Raw genomic sequence first — 21,017 nt, 5'->3', positions numbered from 1 at the left:
GAATATATAAATAAGTGGAACAACAAATTGGCCTCACTCTCTCTCTCTCTCTCTCCTCCTCCTCTCCTCCCTCTCTCTGTAAAATCAGTCAATAAATAATTTTAAAGAAGGATGTTTCCAACATGTTTTGGGGTTCTTTTAATTGATTTTAGAGAAAGAGACAGGTACAGCAATCTGTTTCTGTATGTGCTCTGACAAGGGATTGAACCAGCAACCTCTCTGTTTTAAGACAAAGTGCTAACCAACCAAGTTACCCGACCAGAGCTTCTAACATGTTTTTGACAATTGGCTAACTAGTTCTCTTCTTTTCCAACCTACAAGGTGCTCCAGCCCCCTGTTGACGTAGCCACACTCACCATGTGTGAAGAGGAGACCACTGCACTTGTGTGTGACAATGGCTCTGGCCTGTGCAAGGCTGGTTTCGCAGGAGATGATGCCCCCCGAGCTGTTTTCCCTTCCATTGTGGGCCGCCCTCGTCACCAGGTGTGTGCTCATCTTCTAGTGCTCACAAGGCTTTGAGCCACTAGAAGAAAGCACTGTATTATGGAGTCTAGGCTGAGCTGTGTGTGTGTGAGAGAGTATGAGTTTGTGAGTATGTGTGAGTGTAAGTTGGTGTGTGTTAAGGGTGGGGTTCTCTCTTCTGATTAATCTTTAAATAGAAATGTACAGAAACAAAAAACAGCCATCAGGCATGCATTGGTGGTACTATATCTGGCTAAGTCTTTAGGGTTGCTAGATGTGGAAGAAAACTTAAAAAAAAAAAATATATATATATATATATATATATATATATGCAATTAAACATACGAGGGCCCCTTGACTTTAAGAAATTTATACTCCAGCCTGACCAGGTGGTGGCGCAGTGGATAGAGCGTCGGACTGGGATGCGGAAGACCCAGGTTCGAGACCCTGAGGTCGCCAGCTTGAGCGTGGGCTTATCTGGTTTGAGCAAAAGCTCATCAGCTTGAGCCCAAGGTCGCTGGCTCAAGCAAGGGGTTACTCAGTCTGCTGAAGGCCCGTGGACAAGGCACATATGAGAAAGCAATCAATGAACAACTAAGGTGTCGCAACGCACAACGAAAAACTAATGATTGATGCTTCTCATCTCTCCATTCCTGTCTGTCTGTCCCTGTCTATCCCTCTCCCTGACTCTCTCTCTCTGTCTCTAAGAAGAATAAATAAATAAATAATTTTTTAAAAATCTTTTTTTAAAATTTTATTTAATTTTATTTTTTTACAGAGACAGAGTCAGAGTGAGGGATAGACAGGGACAGACAGACAGGAACGGAGAGATGAGAAACATCAATCATTAGTTTTTCGTTGCGCATTGCGACACCTTAGTTCAGGGGTCTCAAACTCAACTCAGCATGTGGGCCGCAGAGCAAGATCACAGCCTTTGGGCGGGCCGCACTAGGTCTACAAAAGGCAACTGTTACGCAACACTTTTCTCACTGCAGTTGAAAACAAAAAAAAATCAGTACAACAAGCACAATCGTACATGCAGTTTACTCAGTGTCACAAAATGACCAGAAACTGTAGTTCGCATCACAACTGCTGTTAACTAAGCTAATATCTAGCTAGGATGCTAGAGAAATGAAAAATACAAGTAGGCCCCTAGGCTTACTTAATTTTATCCAAAATATTTTGAACTTTGTGGATTAGTCTGCAGGCCGCACAAAATTGTTCGGCGGGCCGCATGCGGCCCGCGGGCTGCGAGTTTGAGACCCCTGCCTTAGTTGTTCATTGATTGCTTTCTCATATGTGCCTTGACCTTGGGCCTTCAGCAGACCGAGTAACCCCTTGCTCGAGCCAGCGACCTTGGGTCCAAGCTGGTGAATTTTTTCTCAAACCAGATGAGCCCGCACTCAAGCTGGCGACCTCGGGGTCTCGAACCTGGGTCCTCCGCATCCCAGTCCGACGCTCTATCCACTGTGCCACCACCTGGTCAGGCTTTTTTTTAAATCTTAAAAAAAAAGAAATTTATACTCCATGAAGGTACACCCACAACAAATTTGAGATTGCAGGCTGAAATAGAAGTAAAATATTTCACCAGGAGAGGGAGAGATTAAATCTGAATGGAGGGGGCAAGGGAAGGGGAAGATTTTGTAGAAAAGGGGATAACTGAGGCAAAGAAGTATCTCAGCATGTGGAGGAAACAGCAGGAGCAAAGATTTGGAAGTTTAAAGTGTGAGCATAGGGTATTTGAGGAGTACAAGTTGTGTGTGTGTGTGTGTTTGTGTGTGTGTGTGTGTGTGTGTGTGTAAAGTAAGGAAGAGAGAGGAAGTGTATGGGCCCTGCTCTTTCTCAGAAAATGATATTGTCTTAGGAGAAAAAGAGATAAGCCCACAAGAAATCCTCTACCTTTTCTCCTTTTCACTTCCTCATCCACTGATATCTCTGCCTGATCCTTATCTCCTGCTGTTCTGTTTCCTGTCTCCATCTGTCTTCAGAACCCCTCTGATGCCTGAGTCCCTCTGACAGGGCCATTGGCCAATTCACGTCTCTCTTCTTTTCTGTTACAGGGTGTAATGGTGGGAATGGGCCAGAAAGACAGCTATGTGGGGGATGAGGCTCAGAGCAAACGAGGGATTCTGACTCTCAAGTATCCCATTGAACACGGCATCATCACCAACTGGGATGACATGGAGAAGGTATTGGTTAACTCCCCCTTTAACATGCTCATTCTGATGATAATAGATCATCACAACCCTCGACCCTCATATCTCACAGTCCTCTGTGCTTTGTCAACTTCCTCTATAATGTTCCTCACATTCTTCTTTCCTTCCTGTCCATCCCATAGCCATGCTCAACCAAGGATGCTGACATCTCTCACAGGACTATTGCAATGGTTCCTGGCTGATTTCTTTGTTTCCTATCTCACTCACCCCTTTAATTCTCTACACTGCTGCACAGCTTATCTTTCTAAAAACACATCAGATCGTGTCATTCACCTTCTCAAGAATCTTCAGCAGCCCGCATTAATGGATAGTAGGTTCCTAACTTCCTGGCCAGCATCTGAGGACCTGGTCCTGCTTAAGCCCCAGTTTCATCCTTTCACACAGCTTTCACTCTAAAGCAGTGCTTATTCCTTCTTTCAAATGCTACGCTGCCTCTACAGAGGCAAATAGCTTCCTTCTTTTTTATTTTCTCTGCCAGGACCTCAGGTGCATTGGTGCTGTATTATGATGATAGTTCTCTAATGAAAATTTTAAGTAAGATTCTATGGGATTTCTAGAAGCCTTTTCTGTGTGTAAGAAAATGTGGCAAAAAAGCAATTTTTAAATGGTAGTTTATGATCAACAAAATCATGTGTGCAAAATGCTAATAGAGCCTTTTAAAAATTCTTTTGATAAATTCTGCTGACTGTTGTCTGAGAGTTCTTGTTTTGCAATGACTGCCTTTTGAAATGTAATAGAGGGCTTACTGAGCAGACTGCCACTGGGAATAAAGAGTGTTGATATGGGCCCTGGCCGGTTGGCTCAGCGGTAGAGCGTCGGCCTGGCGTGCAGGGGACCCGGGTTTGATTCCCGGCCAGGGCACATAGGAGAAGCGCCCACCCCCTCCTTCCTCTCTGTCTCTCCCTTCCCCTCCCGCAGCCAAGGCTCCATTGGAGCAAAGATGGCCCGGGCGCTGGGGATGGCTCCTTGGCCTCTGCCCCAGGCGCTAGAATGGCTCTGGTCGCAGCAAAGCGATGCCCTGGAGGGGCAGAGCATCGCCCCCTGGTGGGCAGAGCGTTGCCCCTGGTGGGCGTGCTGGGTGGATCCCTGTCGGGCGCATGCGGGAGTCTGTCTGACCGTCTCTCCCTGTTTCCAGCTTCAGAAATAAAAAAAAAAAAAAGAGTGTTGATATGAAATCTGTAACACACTATACTTTTCACTAAATCCTAGATTCAATCACTCTGGATGGGAAATAAATAGATAAAATACAATAGCTTTTGCTTTCCACAGTAGAACTGTTAAGAACACAGGCACAGTCAATAATGGGGAGGTCTGGAAGACAAGCCTTCCCTCTAAGCCTCAGCTTCCTCATTTGTGGAGCTAAAACATTTTCTTCATTAGGTTGCTTTGGAGATTGAATTAAGTAAATACTTAGTATAAACCCAAGACATGGAACATATTTAATGCTCAATAAATGGCGCATATTATTTGTATATCTCTAACAATGTAGAATTCAAAACATAACAAAAACATTTTATTCATAGTAGTAACAATATAAACTCTTTAAAAAAAAACCTTAAAATATATTATGTGCCTTAAAAGAAAAATGAAACAAGATAAAGCTGTCAAATCTTCTAAAATTAATTTATGGGCTCATTCCCATTCCGATAAAAACAAAACAAAACAAAAAAAAAAACCTCACAATTTTTTTTTCTTTGAGAGAGGCAGGAAGAGAGAGAGAGACAGAAACATCAAGCTGCTCCTGTATGTGCCCTGGCTGGGGAATGGAACTGGCAACCTCCACACTGCAACAGTGCTCCAACCAACCAAGCTATCCAGCCAGGGTTTAATTTATAGATTGATTTTTAGAGAGACAAAGAGAGGAAGGGAAGCATTCATTCATTGTTGCACTCAGTCAAGCACTCACTGGTCGCCTCCCGTTAGTGCCCCTCCTAGGGATGGAACCCACAACCTTGTTGCTTTGGGAGGATGCTCTTAGCCTACTGAGCTAACTGTCCAAGGCCAAAAATATCTCACAATTTTTAAATTGTATACATTTAAGGTGTACAATGTGATGATTTAACATACATATATTCTGTAACAGTCACCACATTCAAGCTAATTAACATACCTGTCACATCACAGTTGTTCTTTCTTGTAGTAAAAACACTTGGATTTACTTTCTTAACAAATTTTGAGTATACAGTCGCGTACTGTTACCAATAGTCACCATGCTGCACAGTTAGTCTCCAGAATTTATTTATCCTACATAACTGAGACTTCGCTCCCCTTGACAAACATCTCTCCATTGACCTTGCTCTCCACCTCCTGGAAACTGCCGTTGTATTCTGCTTCTATAAATTTGACTAAAAAATCACCAGGTTTAATTATGCAAGACAATCATAAAGTATGTTTGAAGAAAGATAAGGCAAAATTTGTGAGAACAAAATGAGTAAGAAACACTGTGAGAGGAGACTTGCCATATCCAAATATTAAAATATAATAGAGTTATAAATATTAAAACAACTTGGTACTAGCACAATGGTAAGAGAAAACACATGATACATGAAACTTCTGGCACTCTGGTGTCATTCTGGTACAACTAATTACTTATTTGAAGGGTGAGGAATCTTAGTTTGTTGCCCTTACCTCATGCTACTTTACCAAACACATATCAATTGAATATAAAAGTTAAATATAAAAATTCAAATGATCAAAAATTATAATATAATAGGTGTATTTATCAAATTTCTGGTGAAAGGAATCATAGAGAAAAAGAATGACCAATGTGATTTCTTAAAAATCATAACACTAACATGTAAAACATAAACCAAAATTAAAAGGCAAAATACAAATTGCAAAAACTATTCACAAGTGCAATGAAAGATTAATATAAACAGCTAGAGCAAACTGATGATTAAGGATATAATGTCTCCACCAGACAAGAAAATAAAAGATATGAACAGATAATTTCCCAAATAAAAATTATAAAAAGTTGCAAATCTTTTTAAACTCATTTGAAACAAATTTTAAAAATTCAAAGTGAAACTAGATATATTATTTATCTATTAAATTATTTGTTATTTTAAGAACCAGAGCCCTGAATGCAGGTCAGGGTCAGAGGTGCACTTTCTTGTTCTGGAGTAAATAATTTAGCCTCTTTATAGTAAAAATCGAAGAGTCTTCCAATTGCCATACTCTTTAACACAGTAATTCCGCTGTTAGAATTCTTTTCTTTGGAAAACAACCTGAATAGAAAAAAGAAAATGTATTATGCACAAAGATAACTATCACAGGATTATTTATAAATAAAAATGGAAGATACCATAGGAATAGTAATGTGATTAACTATATGATGGTATATGGTAAAATAGTGTATAAGCATTAAATAAAGTGTTTAATGTATTTAAAAATAAATATTTACTATTAAAAAGGAAATTATTTATGTTAAGTGAAAAGTGCATGGAAACAAAATTGAATATAAAAGGGTAATAATAAATCAAAGTATATAAAATAAATAAATGGTAATAGTCACAAATTCAAAAATACATAAAGGTGAAAGATTAGGAAGAAGAAAATACCAAACTATTAGCTATTTATTATTCAGTAATTAAAACATGGGAGACTTTTATTCATCTTAAAAATATTTTTGATAATGTTAACATTATGGACATGTTTTGTTTTTAAAGTACTTTATAAAAACTCTAAAAAGTGAAGAAAAAAAAAGTGCAGCTATTTGGGCGTCACTCCAAAGCTCCTGAGTTGTGGGTCTGGGACATGCCTGGGAACCTATGCTGTAACCATTACCCCAGATGATGCTGATAGAGGGCATCTGGGGCCCAGTACTGATAATCACCTAAACTGAGGTTTAGACTGATTACCATCTCCTTTGTGTCACTTGTGAAACTTCCACAGACCAGGGGCACAGCTTGTGCCCCTTTTTTCTGCCTTGGGTGCCCTTCTCAGTCTCTGCCAACTTCTTTTGCCTTCAGGGCCCACCTAAATCCACCTGCAAGTGAACTGCTTCTGCCTTGTCCTTCACTTAGAATATGAATGTCTTTGTCTTTTGCCTTTTTTTCTTTCTTTCTCCCCTCCAGACTTTGGAACTAAGATCTAGGGGCATGTCTGGTTCATAGTGGCCCTTCTCACATTTAGCACCATCCTAGCACAAAGCCAGGGGTTTGTAAATAGGTGGGTACAATGGAATCAAATGATCCTGTACCCTCCTCTGAGGACATCAAAGCCCTGGCACTCTCTGCTGAATGCCTCTGAAATAAAAAATAAAATACTTCTTCAATTTAAAAATTAAACAAACTCTTGTTTTGTGGTCCTGGATCACTGAAGAGAGACCTGGACACAGAGGGAAGAAATAACTTCCTTTAAAACTGTGGTTCTCCCTTGGGGAGATGTTGCTTCCCAGGAGGCGTTTGGCAGTTTTGGTCTGGGGACATGTTTTGTTTTTTTTAAGTTTTTTTAAAATTATTTATTTATTTATTCATTTTAGAGAGGAGAGGGAGAGACAGAGAGAGACAGAGAGAGAGGAGAGACAGAGAGAGAGAAGGGGGAAGGAGCTGGAAGCATCAACTCCCATATGTGCCTTGACCAGGCAAGCCCAGGGTTTCGAACCAGCGACCTCAGCATTTCCAGGTCGATGCTTTATCCACTGCGCCACCACAGGTCAGGCCTGGGGATATGTTTTTGCCTGTCCAAACTGGAGAGGTGCTACTGGCATCTAGTGGGCGGAGGCCAGGAACGCTGCTAGACATCGCGTAACCCACAGATCAGTCCTCTGCAACAAGGAATTATCCAACCTAAAATAAAATGCTGAGGTTTAGAATCCCTGTTCCACAGTACCAGCTGGATCAATATTCCACAGGGAAGGTTCAAGCAGATCTATCAGTTTCTAAGCAGGAAATAGTATGTGTTCAGTTGGGGCGCAGGCGTTACTTTAAGGAAGGACTACTCACAAAGGTGTAAGCAGAGTTAGGGAACCAGAAAGGGATGTTGAGGCAGCCAAGTACTAGCAACAGAGGGAAATTCTTATCTTCTGAATGCTGAGAAGGAAAGACAAGTCTGTAAAACTGTGTGAGAGCTGGAGCCCTAAAAGAGAGGCCACTCAACAGGAGTGGTACTCATAAAAGGCCACACTATTACTGGGATAAACACCCTGATCTCTTTCTCTCCTCCCACTCTTCAACCTCTTGCTGGTATCTTGAATAAACCAAACATAGCTAGAAGCCAGAAAGCAAGGAAACAGAGAGATGTAATGGGCTTAGGCCCCCAGGGCACAAAGCAGAGAAGAAAGGGGAAGTTCAGGCAAAAATAGTCAACACACTAAAGTATAATGGCCCCAGATCCTAGTCTTGTCTGGGGCCCTGTTGAGAAGGAATTTAACCTCTAAACTTCAGTCAGAATTTCCCAGAGCTGACAGTTACCTCCAGATACCAGAACACTGTGCCATACTCCCAAGCGTGGGCATGTCAATTGGAATTGTCCCGCCCACTGGGAGTCTGCTGGATTCATCCGACTTTTGTCCCAAACAGATCTGGCACCATTCCTTCTACAATGAGCTGCGAGTAGCACCTGAGGAGCACCCCACCCTGCTCACGGAGGCCCCCCTAAATCCCAAGGCCAACAGGGAAAAGATGACCCAGGTAAGAGGCCAGCCAGACTTGAGCACTGGCACCAGAATGCAACATGGCTGCTTGGTCAGATCCTTTCTCCCATTTATATATCAATGAAACAAAATTGTTTGAGAATCTGCTACGTGAGTGGTCCATGCCAGGCCCTATAGGAAGTGGGAGTAGATTAATAGGCATATTTCCTGCCCTGAATAAGATTCCAAACCATTCTTTGGGCCAAGAAGTGCTGTGATTTCTGCCAGAGAGTCTGTTACTCTGCACTGTCCTTTCAGATCATGTTTGAGACCTTCAATGTCCCTGCCATGTACGTCGCCATTCAAGCTGTACTCTCCCTCTATGCTTCTGGCCGCACAACAGGTGAGTAGCCCTGTTGTTGTACTCTGTTCCCTTTCTGATTTCAGAGAGAGGAAGGGAAAGAGGCTCCTGCTCAGAAAAATCAAAGCGATAGCCAAAGTCCAGGGAAAGCCTTGCATTAGGATAACAGAAAGGAAGCCCATGTGGGTGGAAGTATGCCTAGAACGAACCATGACTAGTACATCCAGCAAGGGCCATTTCCATCACAGTCATCAATCTAGGAGCTTATAGACACTTTCCTACAATACTGGAATGTTTCTGCTCATGAAGCAGCAACAGTAGTAACTATGATGGTGGATATACAAGTATTTGTCCTTGGTATAGAAAGGTGCTCAGGGAAACAGAGGGAGCCTCAAAATAAAGCAGTTTTTAATAGGGACTTGATATTCTATGAATGTCATTCAAAGATTTATTCATGTATTTATTGATATGTTTATTCATTCATTCATTCATTCATTTATCCATCAAATATTTTTCCAATCCTGCCTACTATGTGCCAAACACTGCACCACTAACAAACAAGACAGACCTTGCCATTGTGGAGCTATAGCCTAGTGGGGGAGAGACAAAAGTAAAAGATAATTTCACTACTAGTAATAAGGACAGTAATAAGGAAGTACAAGGTATGTACAGATTTGCATTCCATGTATTGCACTTGATTTTATTTAATGGCCATATGGTAGTCATTGTATTATGGTTTATTTAGTTAGTTAGTTATTTTAACCTTTGTCTATTGCTGGGCCTTTATGTTGTCTCTAATTTTTCTTTTTTATTATAAAATATGCTGTGATCAACATTATTGTACAAGAGTAAGCTACTGGTCTCTGGATATTTATTTTACCTCTAACCTTTACTAAACCATCTTATTAGTTTAAACCATCCTTTCAGTTGATTCTTCTGAGTCTTCTAGATATACAACCACATCATCCATCTGCAAATAATGACAATTTTATTTTCTTTTGATAATGATACCTTTTATTTCCATTTTGTGTCTTATTGCATTGGCTAAAACATCCAGGACAACTGTAAGAAATAATAAAATAATACTATTATAATGTTTCCCTGTCAATTGTGCTGTGGCTGTAGGATCAAGAGAGATTTCTTATCATGCTGAGAAAGCTTATTTCCCTTTATGCTTTCCTAAAAGTGTTATTAGTGAGAATGTGCATTTTTTTTCAAATTGGCTGGTTTTTATAGTGCCTTTCAGTTCTAACATTCAAATTGCATGTGCATATGTGTTAGTTTGATGCCTGAAAGATGTAAAAATTATCCAGTTTCACTTTAGGAATGTGCAGTCTAGATGCAAATTGACAAGTGTGCATTATTGTGAAAGTGTTTCAAGGAGTACAAGAAGAAGAGACATTTTACTTGCTTTCCAGTAGGCTATAGTCTCATTTGGGAGAATAAATTGATTTGTGCAAAAAATATGATTGATTATTTTTATGGTGGGGGAATTTTCTCAGCTTCTGAAGAAAAATACGGTAATTGAAGAACATTGGTAAATGGCCGCAGAAAGAGACAGGTGAAAGACAAGAAAGGTTTTTACAGGTCCTGTCCCCTCTGTCCATAGGTATTGTCCTGGATTCAGGGGATGGCGTCACCCACAATGTCCCCATCTATGAGGGCTATGCACTGCCTCACGCCATCATGCGCCTTGACCTGGCCGGCCGTGACCTCACGGACTACCTCATGAAGATCCTCACAGAGAGAGGCTATTCCTTTGTGACCACAGGTATCCAGCTCCTTTCCTGATTCTGAATTCAGCTTAAAACCAAATCTGATCTAGGATCAGAAGTTTTTAGTAATGATGAGGAGTCTGTGGCTCTGTGTCCTCAAACTATTTGAGGGCAGACAGGGAGACCCTAGCCTGGGGCCGAGCCTCTGGACAAGACCAGATAGTCAAGGAAACCTTGTTTAAGGAGAAAGTTTCCAGACCAATACACCCTGAGGAGGGGGCAAGACCTACTTATCCTAAGCAGCATTCTGTTGATCCCTCCTTAAGTCCCTTTTCATAGCATCACCTTCTTCCCCAGGCACCTGCTATCTCCATCCAAGTCTACACAAGGATCGGAGCTAATTTTTAACAGTGCGAGTGGTAGTAAGATCTGGTGATACAATTTACCATATTTCCCCATGTATAAGATGCACATTTTTTCAAAAAACTTAGGGTCTAAAAACTGGGTCCGTCTTATACAGTGGGTGTAGATTTTTCACTTTCATTTCCCGCTTTTTCGTGCAGATGAGGAGTTGTATGTATTTTATGATGAATAAAACTTGAGTTCAATAACTTTATATAATACACTCTTTTTTTTTTCTTCAAATTTTAGGCCCCAAAATTAAGGTGTGTCTTATATATGGGAGTGTCTTATATATGGGGATATATGGTATTAACTGAGGGTATTTATAGTTTGTCTGAGGACACCTGGGAAAAATAAGGTCTGAATATCTAAAGGTAAGGTATCATGCCTCACTGGCCACCCTGGGAAAAAGTGTATTTAGGCAGGGGCCTTCCTAGATTCTGTAAGATCACAACATATAAGCCTACATCTGAACCGAAAATGTGTCTTGCAAGGCCCTCAGGAAGGCCTGCAGCATTCATTGTCAGGTAGAGTGAAGACAGCAAGGAGTTAAAGCCCATGCAACCTTTTGCTTGGGAATCAAGACTATGAACTCCTGCTTTAGGAAGAGGAATGAAAAAATTAACATTCATCCTAAGACTGAATCCAAAGAAGTAAAAGGAAGGCTTTCACAGAAATCAAAATGAAACAGACTAACAGATCTGACTATCTGCTTTCTGTCATTTCTGCCACTTCCAGCTGAGCGAGAAATTGTGAGAGACATCAAGGAGAAGCTGTGCTATGTGGCCTTGGATTTTGAGAATGAGATGGCCACTGCAGCCTCCTCTTCCTCCCTGGAGAAGAGCTATGAGCTGCCGGATGGGCAGGTCATCACCATTGGCAATGAGCGCTTCCGCTGCCCTGAGACCCTCTTCCAGCCTTCCTTCATCGGTGAGGCGCTGCCCGCAGTCCCTGTGATCAAGAGGGCAAGGTTGAGGGGTGGAGAAAGGATGGAAAGAGAGACACCAGGAGGCATACAGTTAATTGTTTCTACATAGCCCATATTTTTCCAGAAAGAGCCAAAAATACATAAACAATACAACTAGATGAAATCTAATTTTAAGTAAAAGGGTAAGGAAATCAAGATAAAGAAAAAGCAGGAAAAAGAATACAATATGAAACTAAGAATGAGGTTAATAAACAAAACACTTGTTGGACTGCTCAGAACTTAGGATATGAGGTTGAAATTATGGTGGTAAACAGGATGAGTTTAGGGGTCAAACCTGGTTTTAAGTCCTGACTCTGCCTCTTTAAGCCCTGTCACCTTGGACACATTATCTTCTTCAAATCTGTCATCTTATCTGTAAAGTGGAAATAATGATTGTACCTATTAAAAAGGATTGCAGCAAGGATTAAATAAGAGAACAATGCAAAGACAACTCTTTCCTGAGGCAGGTATAAAAAGAGCGGGTCTGTAAGCAAATGTTGATAAACAGTGTAGTGGTAAATAGCAAACCAGACGGAGTGCTATTGGCCTAAGAAACCAAGAAAGGCTTCTTAGAGAAGGTGGATATTTGACAGAACCTTGAAGAATGAGTATCATTCTATGATATCTGTGGATAGAAGGAGTGCAGAGTAGGGAATAGCATACAAGGCCAATTGAATGGTATGTGCAAAAGCATGGAGGTGTGAAAGGTCAAATTCTATTTGGACACAATGGAAAAATTCCATATGTGTGTGTGTGTACATGCATGTTGTGTGTTTGTACACATGTAGGGGTTAGTCATATCAGCAATGGAGATCCTCTGAAAGCTGCTTTTTTTTTTTTTTTTTTTTTTTTTTTTTTTAGCGAGACACAGACAGGAAGAGAGAGAGATGAAAAATATCAATTCTTCATTGTGGCACCTTAGTTGTTCATTGATTGCTTTCTCACATGTGCCTTGATGGGGTGGGGGGTGGGGCTACAGCAGAGCGAGTGACCATTTGCTCAAGCCAGCAACCTTGGGCTTCAAGCCAGCAACATTTGGGCTCAAGCCAGCGACCATGGGGTCATGCCCCCACACACAAGCCAACAACTCCATGCTCAAGCTAGTGAGCCTGTGCTCAAGCCGGATGAGCCCATGCTCAAGCCAGTGATCTTGGGGTTTTGAACCTGAGTCTTCAGCATCCTAGGCTGACGCTCCATCCACTGCGCCACTGCCTGGTCAGGCACCTGAAAGCTTTTAAGCAGCCATGTAGCAAGGTCGGGTTTTATTTTAAGAAGATTCTTCTATCTACTGTGTGGAATTACATCACATAGGCAAAAGACTAGAGGTGGGAGGGGCAGCTAGGTGGGTATGAGCTGGTTTGGCATATAGGAAGATCTTTGTGCCAGGATAAAGAATCTAAATGTCAACCTGTAGGCAATGGAGGGCTATCAAAGATGAAATGATGGGTATGTCCACCTAATGGAATATTATGTGGCAATAAAAGAGAATGGAGTACTGACACATGATATAACATGGATGAACTTGAAAACATGCTAAGTGAAACAACCCAGACACACATAGTGTATGTATGACTCCATTTATATGAAAAAGGCAAAGCTATAGAGACAGAAAGTAGATTAGTGGTTGCCTAAAGCTGGGAAAGGGATAAAGGGAAAATGGGGTGTGTTTGTTAATGGGTGTGGGGTTTCTTTTGGGAGGATGTTTTAAAATGTTCTAAAATTACATTGTGGCAATAGTTGCCAATTAGCCTGACTAGGTGGTGGCATCGTGGGTAGTGTCGGACTGGGACGCAGAGGACCCATGTTCAAAACCCTGAGGTCACCAGCTTGAGCACGGACTTATCTGGTTTGAGTAAGGCTCACTTGCTTGAACCCAAGGTTGCTGGCTAGAGCAAGGGGTCACTCAGTCTGCTTTAGCCCCCAGTCAAGGCACATATGAGAAAGCAATCAATGAACAACTAAGGTGCCGCAACGAAAAATTGCTTCTTCTCATCTCTCTCCCTTCCTGTCTGTCTGTCCCTATCTGTCTCTCTCTCTGTCTCTGTCACAAAAAAATGTTGCACAACTCTGATTATACTCAAAACTATTAAACTGTATGCTTTTAAAAGGTGAATATTATGGCATGTGAGTCATATCTCAATAAAACTGTGAGAAAAGACAATGCAATGAAAGTGTTCCTTTAGAAATATACCTCAGTGAACAATGTGAAAGATCAATCAGATCGGGGGAAACTGAAGGCAGGGTGATGACTAGTTAGAGGGTTGGTCTTGGAATCTATGTGGGAGGTAATTAAGGGTCTGGATAGGGTAGTTGCAACAACAGAAAGGTCACTTGAGGAGCTGAAGTTGTGGGTGCTTATAAGAGATGGATGCTAACTAAATACTGTGACCTCTACTAGGCATGGAGTCTGCCGGAATTCATGAAACAACGTACAATTCCATCATGAAGTGTGACATTGACATCCGCAAGGACTTATATGCCAACAATGTCCTCTCTGGGGGTACCACCATGTACCCTGGCATTGCTGACAGGATGCAGAAGGAGATTACAGCCCTGGCCCCCAGTACCATGAAGATCAAGGTGGGTCTTCACCCAGTTCCCATCCTGTTCTTTGTACAATGACTTGGCTGCTGGGGAGATGCTCAGAGTCCTGCTGTCAGGCCTGTAGCTTATGGGTGTCCTGGGTTCAGCATCATCCTGAGGGGATTTTATCTTGGGGGATTATGTTCCTTGGGCACTGATGAGCTGGAGACACTTTTAGCATGGGCTCTCAGACATAATCACATGAATCATATGAGAAGGGGGTGAAAGAATTTGAGATGAAGAGAATATTGAGCTGGTTGAAGAAGAAATCAAGCAGAAGGAAAAAAAGTATTTTTAAAAAAAGAGAGAAATAGGAAGAATAGAAGGAAGTAAGACTACAACATCTCAAAACTTAAAAAAGGAGTTGAGTATTACTCCAGGGAAGGTGAAAGTTTCAAAGAGAGAAAGTTTGACCATAGGACAGGCTGCTGGTTTGAACTCATGGGGACATTTCTTGATTCCTGAAAAGCCTGTTGTCCCAGCTTGGCCACAGCCTTCCCCATACTGCTTCTTACCAGAGCTTCTCACCTCATAGGCCTTGGCAAAATGGGAGCCCACTTGTCTTACTGCTTCTCTCTAGCCTCTGGTCCCCAAGCAATCAATAAATAATACAGTCCTTTCTAAGAGCATCTAAGAACTTTGCTGCTAACAGGTTTAGAAAGAGTTGGGAATAGACTAGAGATAACAAATAGGTTGAAAGTTACATAGTCTCACAATAAATAAATAAAAAATAATCTGAAGAAGTAAATTCTCCATGTCAGTAGTCTAAGAACCTTCTTCACAAAGGAAGGCTGCCCTAGATCTTGCTTCTACCTAGCAGATAGTGTTCAGCAGAGGAAAGCAAAGAAGGCCACCAAGAAACAAGTGAGAACCCATGGGCTTTTCTCACCTGGAGCCACTAGAGCAGCCATACTTACTGCCACCTGCCACATGGGGTTTTTTACCAGGACCATGTGTCAGGATACCACACCTAACCTCACCACCAGATTCTAGTTCATCAAGTCTGAGGTCATCACACCACCTACAATGACAAACGAACACCAGTGAGTTGATGCACATCCCAATTTGTGAGCCACTGCATTGAGTTTAACAATATGTGCCAACCTTCAAGGAGTCTAGGATCTAATTAGTAGACATGATGAATGAAAAGGCAATTTAAATAAGACAAGAGGAGGGGAAAGAGCTCTCCAAGCAGGGGAAATAGAGTGAGCAAAGGTGCTCAGGGGTGTGTGAGCATGTATGAGCATCCCATCCAAATTGGACAGCAGGATTTATGTAGAGGAACTGGGGGAAATAAAGGAAGCCTCAAGGATATGGAGTAAGAGTTGTGGGCTGGAGTGAGGCTGAGATTGAGGACGTCTAGCACAAGACAGCCCAGAGTTTTCTTACAACCAGAACTGCCTAGCAATAAAATGTTACCTTCTTAGTGGCTGTGCCAGTCCTTGAAGTAACTTTCCAAGAAATGAGGGGGTGACTTTTGTCTCCCTGAGTAAGATAACTTCTAAAGACCCTTCTTATGCCGCAATTCCATGATCTCTATAAGTTATGGAATATGTAGAGAGATTTTAAGGAGATAAAAAAAGTCAATTTAACTTCTGATTTGTTCTAGCACTGAATTTTTAAACTGTTCAGAAACTGGGAAATTAGTTGAAGAATCATAGTCCTTCTAGATTTAGTTGTAGGTGGAGTTCAGTGTTGTTTGACACGACAACCAATTTCTAAAGGCTAAATGACATAAAATGAATAATGTATGTATGAATTTAAGAACTTCTTAGATACAAATGACTATTGACAGATGAAGCTCAAGACAAGGTCTGAGTAGACTGGCTCATACTCAGGACTGGAGGAAGCCCAGCCTGAGCTGTTCACGCCTCCAACTCCAGGCAAAAGCAGAACAACAATTCTCCCATAGATGTATGAGTCAGCTATTGCTGAGTAACAAGAAACTATGAAATCATAGGGCACATAACAGTTAGCATTTATTGCTTATGCATCTGCAGGTCAGCTGGGAATGAGCTGATGTAGGTCCGACTTGGTGAGGCAGCTTTGCAGGTCTAGCCAGCTCAAGTCAGGTCCACATCTCTCATTATGGAATCCAGGCTGAAGGGCCAGCAGCTCCTGAAGGGAGCTCTTCTCATGGAGATGATAGAGGCACAAGAGAATATGTCCAACTGCATGTCTGAAGTACATTTCAAGTTCCTGTTTGGGTCATGTCTGTTAACATTTCATTGGCCTAAGCAAATACAGAGCTGAGCCGAAAGTCATGTGGTGGTATACTCTTCCTATGGAGGAGTGGCAGGGTAGTGGGTAGTGAAGACTTGAGCAATAACCCAGTCTACCACGAGTTTTACCCTGTTTCTTTCTAACCTTGGAAGGTGTCCTTTTTGGGGGCAGCCCGGCAGTGTTATGAGGTGATTCTGGGACCACCTTTTTATTCCCCTGGGGGCTGATCATGATTCACCACATTTGCTCTTTGCAGATTATTGCTCCCCCGGAGCGGAAGTACTCAGTCTGGATTGGAGGCTCCATCCTGGCCTCTCTCTCCACCTTCCAGCAGATGTGGATCAGCAAGCCAGAGTATGATGAGGCAGGGCCCTCCATTGTCCACAGGAAGTGCTTCTAAAGTCAGAACAGATTCTCTGGGGATCTCCTTGAGACTGTTGTTACCAATTATGAAACATTAAAACCTGCAAGCCTTAATTCTCTGTGTTGAGCTCTTTTCTATACCAGGCTGTGTCTCACACAGTGGGAATGGCTTTTCACACCTTATTTTAATACACATGTGACCTTGTGAGATAGGTACTATTATTACCTCCATATTACAGATGAGTAAATTGAGACTCAGAGAAGGTAAGGACTTGTTGAAGATCACCCAGAGCCAAGATTAAAATCCAGATGTAGCTGACTCTAAAGTTAGTACTCCTACTATACCACCTGGATTCTTTTTCCTTGAACATGAGTTAGAACAAGAGCTAAATGACTCATGGATGGGGAGGTAAGAAACAAGGGCTTTCAGAGATGTCTTAAGTCCTTGTACTCAAGGGTGATACACAGAAAAAATGAATATAAAGAGAAACACAGGCTTATAGGATGTGACATAATGTAACAAAAAAAGCACAATATTATTTGAACTTAGATGAAGAAAGTTTATAATGGGCTTAAAAATCTTTATGGTGTCCTTTGTCACTGAGGATTAGATTGTAGTTTGCCCCAAAACTAATTTTAAAAGTAGCACACTTAAGAAGAATATTTTTCTACTCCTCCTCTTCTTTTTCCTTCCTTTACCCCCTCCTGTTCCTCCTCATTCTTCTTCTTTCTTCTCTCTCTATCTCTGTTCCTCATTCCCTGTCCTTGGTCAATTCTGTTTAATTTCACAAGTATTTACTAAATAAGTCTACAGTTATTGGGCAAGGCCACATGGAATTTATGTATCCCAGAAAGATGATTCCTACCCATCAGGATCCACTGCACCGAGCAGGAAACAGACAAATAGATATCAAACAATGGCTTCAGGTGAAACAGAAGCACGCACAAAATACTATGGGAAAAATAAGGGTTTATGGTAACAGTTAACATCAATGGAGCATTTGCAATGTGCTAGGCACTAGCTTAAGAGCTTTACATGGATTTTCTCATTTAACCTTCACCATGGCCTTATGAGATAGGTACTAGTATCACTCCCATTTTATAGCTAGTTTTACTAGTTAATTCTATCACCCAGCTAGTTAATGGCAGAACTAGATCTTCACTTCTGCCTGCTGTACCCTTCCCTCTCTCCACCTATTCAAGTCCCATCCTTGATGTTCCTGAGCAGATCCAACCTGGTCCATGAGCCTTCCCAGAAATACCTGTTTGGAGACAGTGAAACACAGTGGAAGTGCAGGGACCTCGACTGCCAGAGATTCCACCACCATTTCTGTACTTTACCTCTGGAGGTGAGGTGGAGAAGCATGTTTTCAACCCTTGCCCAAAGAGGATTTAAATCTTAGGGAGGGAAGGGTTTCTCAGAAGAAGACCCTAAAATAAGGATTCACATGCAAGTGACTTATTAAGAAAGTGCTCGAAGGGGAGAACCGGGAGCAGAGTGAAAGAGGCAGGAGGAAAGGGGAGGAAGCCCAGCAGGCTATCTCTCAGACTTAGCTTCAGCCTCGTCCCTAGAAAGCTCTGGAGTACAAGCCTGACTATGGGCATTGAGCTGGGCTTTCATAGCCCCTGTCAGTGAAGGTTCCCTGGACGGGAAACCCCAGGCTTTCCTCTTATGAAGGGAAAGGGGTCCAGTAGGCTGAGGGCAGTCCTGCAAAGAAGAGATACAGGCACTGGCTGTTGGGAGAAAAAGCACAGGAAGGAGATTGGAGGGCACATGGATGCACATACGGACCCACAGAGACGGGAGCACTGACACCGCTGCTATGGAGGGGCACACTGGAATCTCTATGTGGGGGAAGAAGGGAAGGCTGAATGGTCATTCCCTTCGCTCCCCCATCCAGACTTGCTCCACTTCAAGAAATGCTGTCCTAGAATTCTTCAGTGGATCGGTTACAATGGCTTGAGGAGAGTGAAAAGATAAATTTAAGTATGTCCCAGGTATACTGAAGGAGCCATTATCTATTTATATAATGTCTATTGGTTGATAGCTGTTTGGCATGCATTGTGTTAAAAGCTGCCTGGGGTTTTCTTTCTTTTTTTTTTTTTTTTTTTTTTTTTTTTTTTTTTTTTTTTCCATTTTTCTGAAGCTGGAAACAGGGAGAGACAGTCTGACAGACTCCCGCATGCGCCCGACCGGGATCCACCCGGCACGCCCACCAGGGGCGACGCTCTGCCCACCAGAGGGCGATGCTCTGCCCATCCTGGGGGTCGCCATGTTGCGACCAGAGCCACTCTAGCGCCTGAGGCAGAGGCCACAGAGCCATCCCCAGCGCCCGGGCCATTTTTGCTCCAATGGAGCCTTGGCTGCGGGAGGGGAAGAGAAAGACAGAGAGGAAGGAGAGGGGGAGGGGTGGAGAAGCAAATGGGCGCTTCTCCTGTGTGCCCTGGCCGGGAATCGAACCCGGGTCCTCCGCACGCTAGGCCGACGCTCTACCGCTGAGCCAACCGGCCAGGGCGGGTTTTCTTTCTTAATCCTCACCATTGGTTGTCTGAATCCAAAGCCCACACTCTTTTTTTTTTTTTTTTTTTTTTTTTGTATTTTTCTGAAGTGGGAAACAGGGAGGCAGAGAGACAGATTCCCACGTGCACCCGACCGGGATCCACCTGGCATACCCACTAGGGGGCGATGCTGGGCCCATCTGGGCCATTGCTCCGCTGCAATCGGAGGCATTTTAGCACCTGAGGTGGAGGTCGTGGAGCCAGCCTCAGCTCCTGGGCCAACTTTGCTCCCATGGAGCTTTGGCTGCAGGAGGGGAAGAGAGAGATAGAGAGAAAGAAGAGGGGGAAGGGTGGAGAAGCAGATCGGTGCTTCTCCTGTGTGCCCTGGCCAGGAATCAAACCCGGGACTTCCACATCCCCAGGCGACACTCTACCGCTGAGCCAACCAACCAGGGCCTTAAAAGCCCACACTCTTAAGCATTTCCCTGTATGCCTCCTTTTATGATGAGGTGTGTCAAAGTTCATTCAGGAGAGCACAGCCAGCATGCGCATTGCAGAAATAAGAGAGTTATTAGGAAAGAGACTATTCACATGTGGAAGGAGCTGGGGAAGTAAAGGTCTGGAGGGGATAGTGGGATGATCAGAGAGGAGTCACTATGGCCCTGAGGACTAGCTGGGATATGTCTGTAGGCACATCTGTCATACCTGACAATGAAGATCTCCCTCAAGGAGTTGCTGAGGCTCTCATCTGCTTTCTAAATCTCACACTAGGTCCTCTTTTGGACAACTTGAACTCACAGCCCCATCAGGAGGGGATTTTAGAAGCATACTTCCCAGTTTCATGAACTTGAGTTAGCATAATCCAGCATATCAGAATCTCTTTGATGTAGATGAGAATATAACTGACTGGATGTCCACAGCAGAATGAAGTCAGGGTCAGGTTTCTGTGTGTTTATCTCCCCAGTCAGAAAAAAATATTGATTTTTAGAGAGAGGAAGAAAAAGAGACAGATATATATAGAGAGAGGGAAACAGAAACATCAATTTGTTGTTCCACTTCTTCATGTTATCATTGGTTGATTCTTCTTTCCTTTTCTTTTTAAATGAGAGGAGTGGAGATAGACAGACCCCCACATACACCCTGACCGGGATCCACCTGGCAACCCCCATCTGGGCCATGCTCGCAATTGAGCTATTTTTAGTGCCTCAGGTGGATGGCTCTGTGGACTCAGTGCCCTGGGTCAATGCAGAACCAATCAAGCCATGACTGTGTAAGGGAAAGAGAGAGAGAAAAAGAGAGAGAGAAGGGAGAGGGGAGATGGAAAAGCAGATGGTTGCTACTCCTGTGTGCCCTGACTGGGAATCGAACCCATGACATCCATACACCGGACTGAAGCTCTACCACTGAGCCAACTGTTCAAGGCCACTGGTTGAGTCTTGCATGTACCCTGACCAAGGATCAAGTCCACAACTTCACCATGTCAGGACAATGCTCTAACCAACTGAGCTACCTGGTTAGGGCTTATGTCCCATCTTTAATGGCTGCATGGCATTTTTGTAATATGAGTCAGTATTTTATTTGTCATAATAGCACTTACAAACATATGAAAATAGTAATTTCTTCACAGCTACATGCCAAGGAATAAGCAAGA

At 42.7% G+C, this 21,017-nt stretch overlaps 1 protein-coding gene across 1 annotated transcript in view; it reads left to right on the top strand.

Annotated features, from left to right (window-relative positions):
• ACTG2 (actin gamma 2, smooth muscle) overlaps positions 1 to 16,973 on the top strand; it is a 28,349-nt gene extending 11,376 nt beyond the window's left edge. The window contains exons 2-9 of the mRNA XM_066372368.1: positions 322 to 483; positions 2,523 to 2,651; positions 8,201 to 8,311; positions 8,572 to 8,656; positions 10,224 to 10,385; positions 11,470 to 11,661; positions 14,097 to 14,278; positions 16,761 to 16,973. Of these exons, the coding sequence (XP_066228465.1) occupies positions 322 to 483; positions 2,523 to 2,651; positions 8,201 to 8,311; positions 8,572 to 8,656; positions 10,224 to 10,385; positions 11,470 to 11,661; positions 14,097 to 14,278; positions 16,761 to 16,904 (1,167 nt within the window). The 3' untranslated portion in view covers positions 16,905 to 16,973. The remainder of the gene's footprint in view (positions 1 to 321; positions 484 to 2,522; positions 2,652 to 8,200; positions 8,312 to 8,571; positions 8,657 to 10,223; positions 10,386 to 11,469; positions 11,662 to 14,096; positions 14,279 to 16,760) is intronic.
• The last annotated feature ends 4,044 nt before the right edge of the window (positions 16,974 to 21,017 follow it).

Source organism: Saccopteryx leptura, chromosome 3, assembly GCF_036850995.1.
Source record: "Saccopteryx leptura isolate mSacLep1 chromosome 3, mSacLep1_pri_phased_curated, whole genome shotgun sequence".
Taxonomy (NCBI): Eukaryota; Metazoa; Chordata; class Mammalia; order Chiroptera; family Emballonuridae; genus Saccopteryx; species Saccopteryx leptura.
Note: the sequence above shows the minus strand (reverse complement) of the source record. Positions and strands in the feature narration are given on the sequence as shown.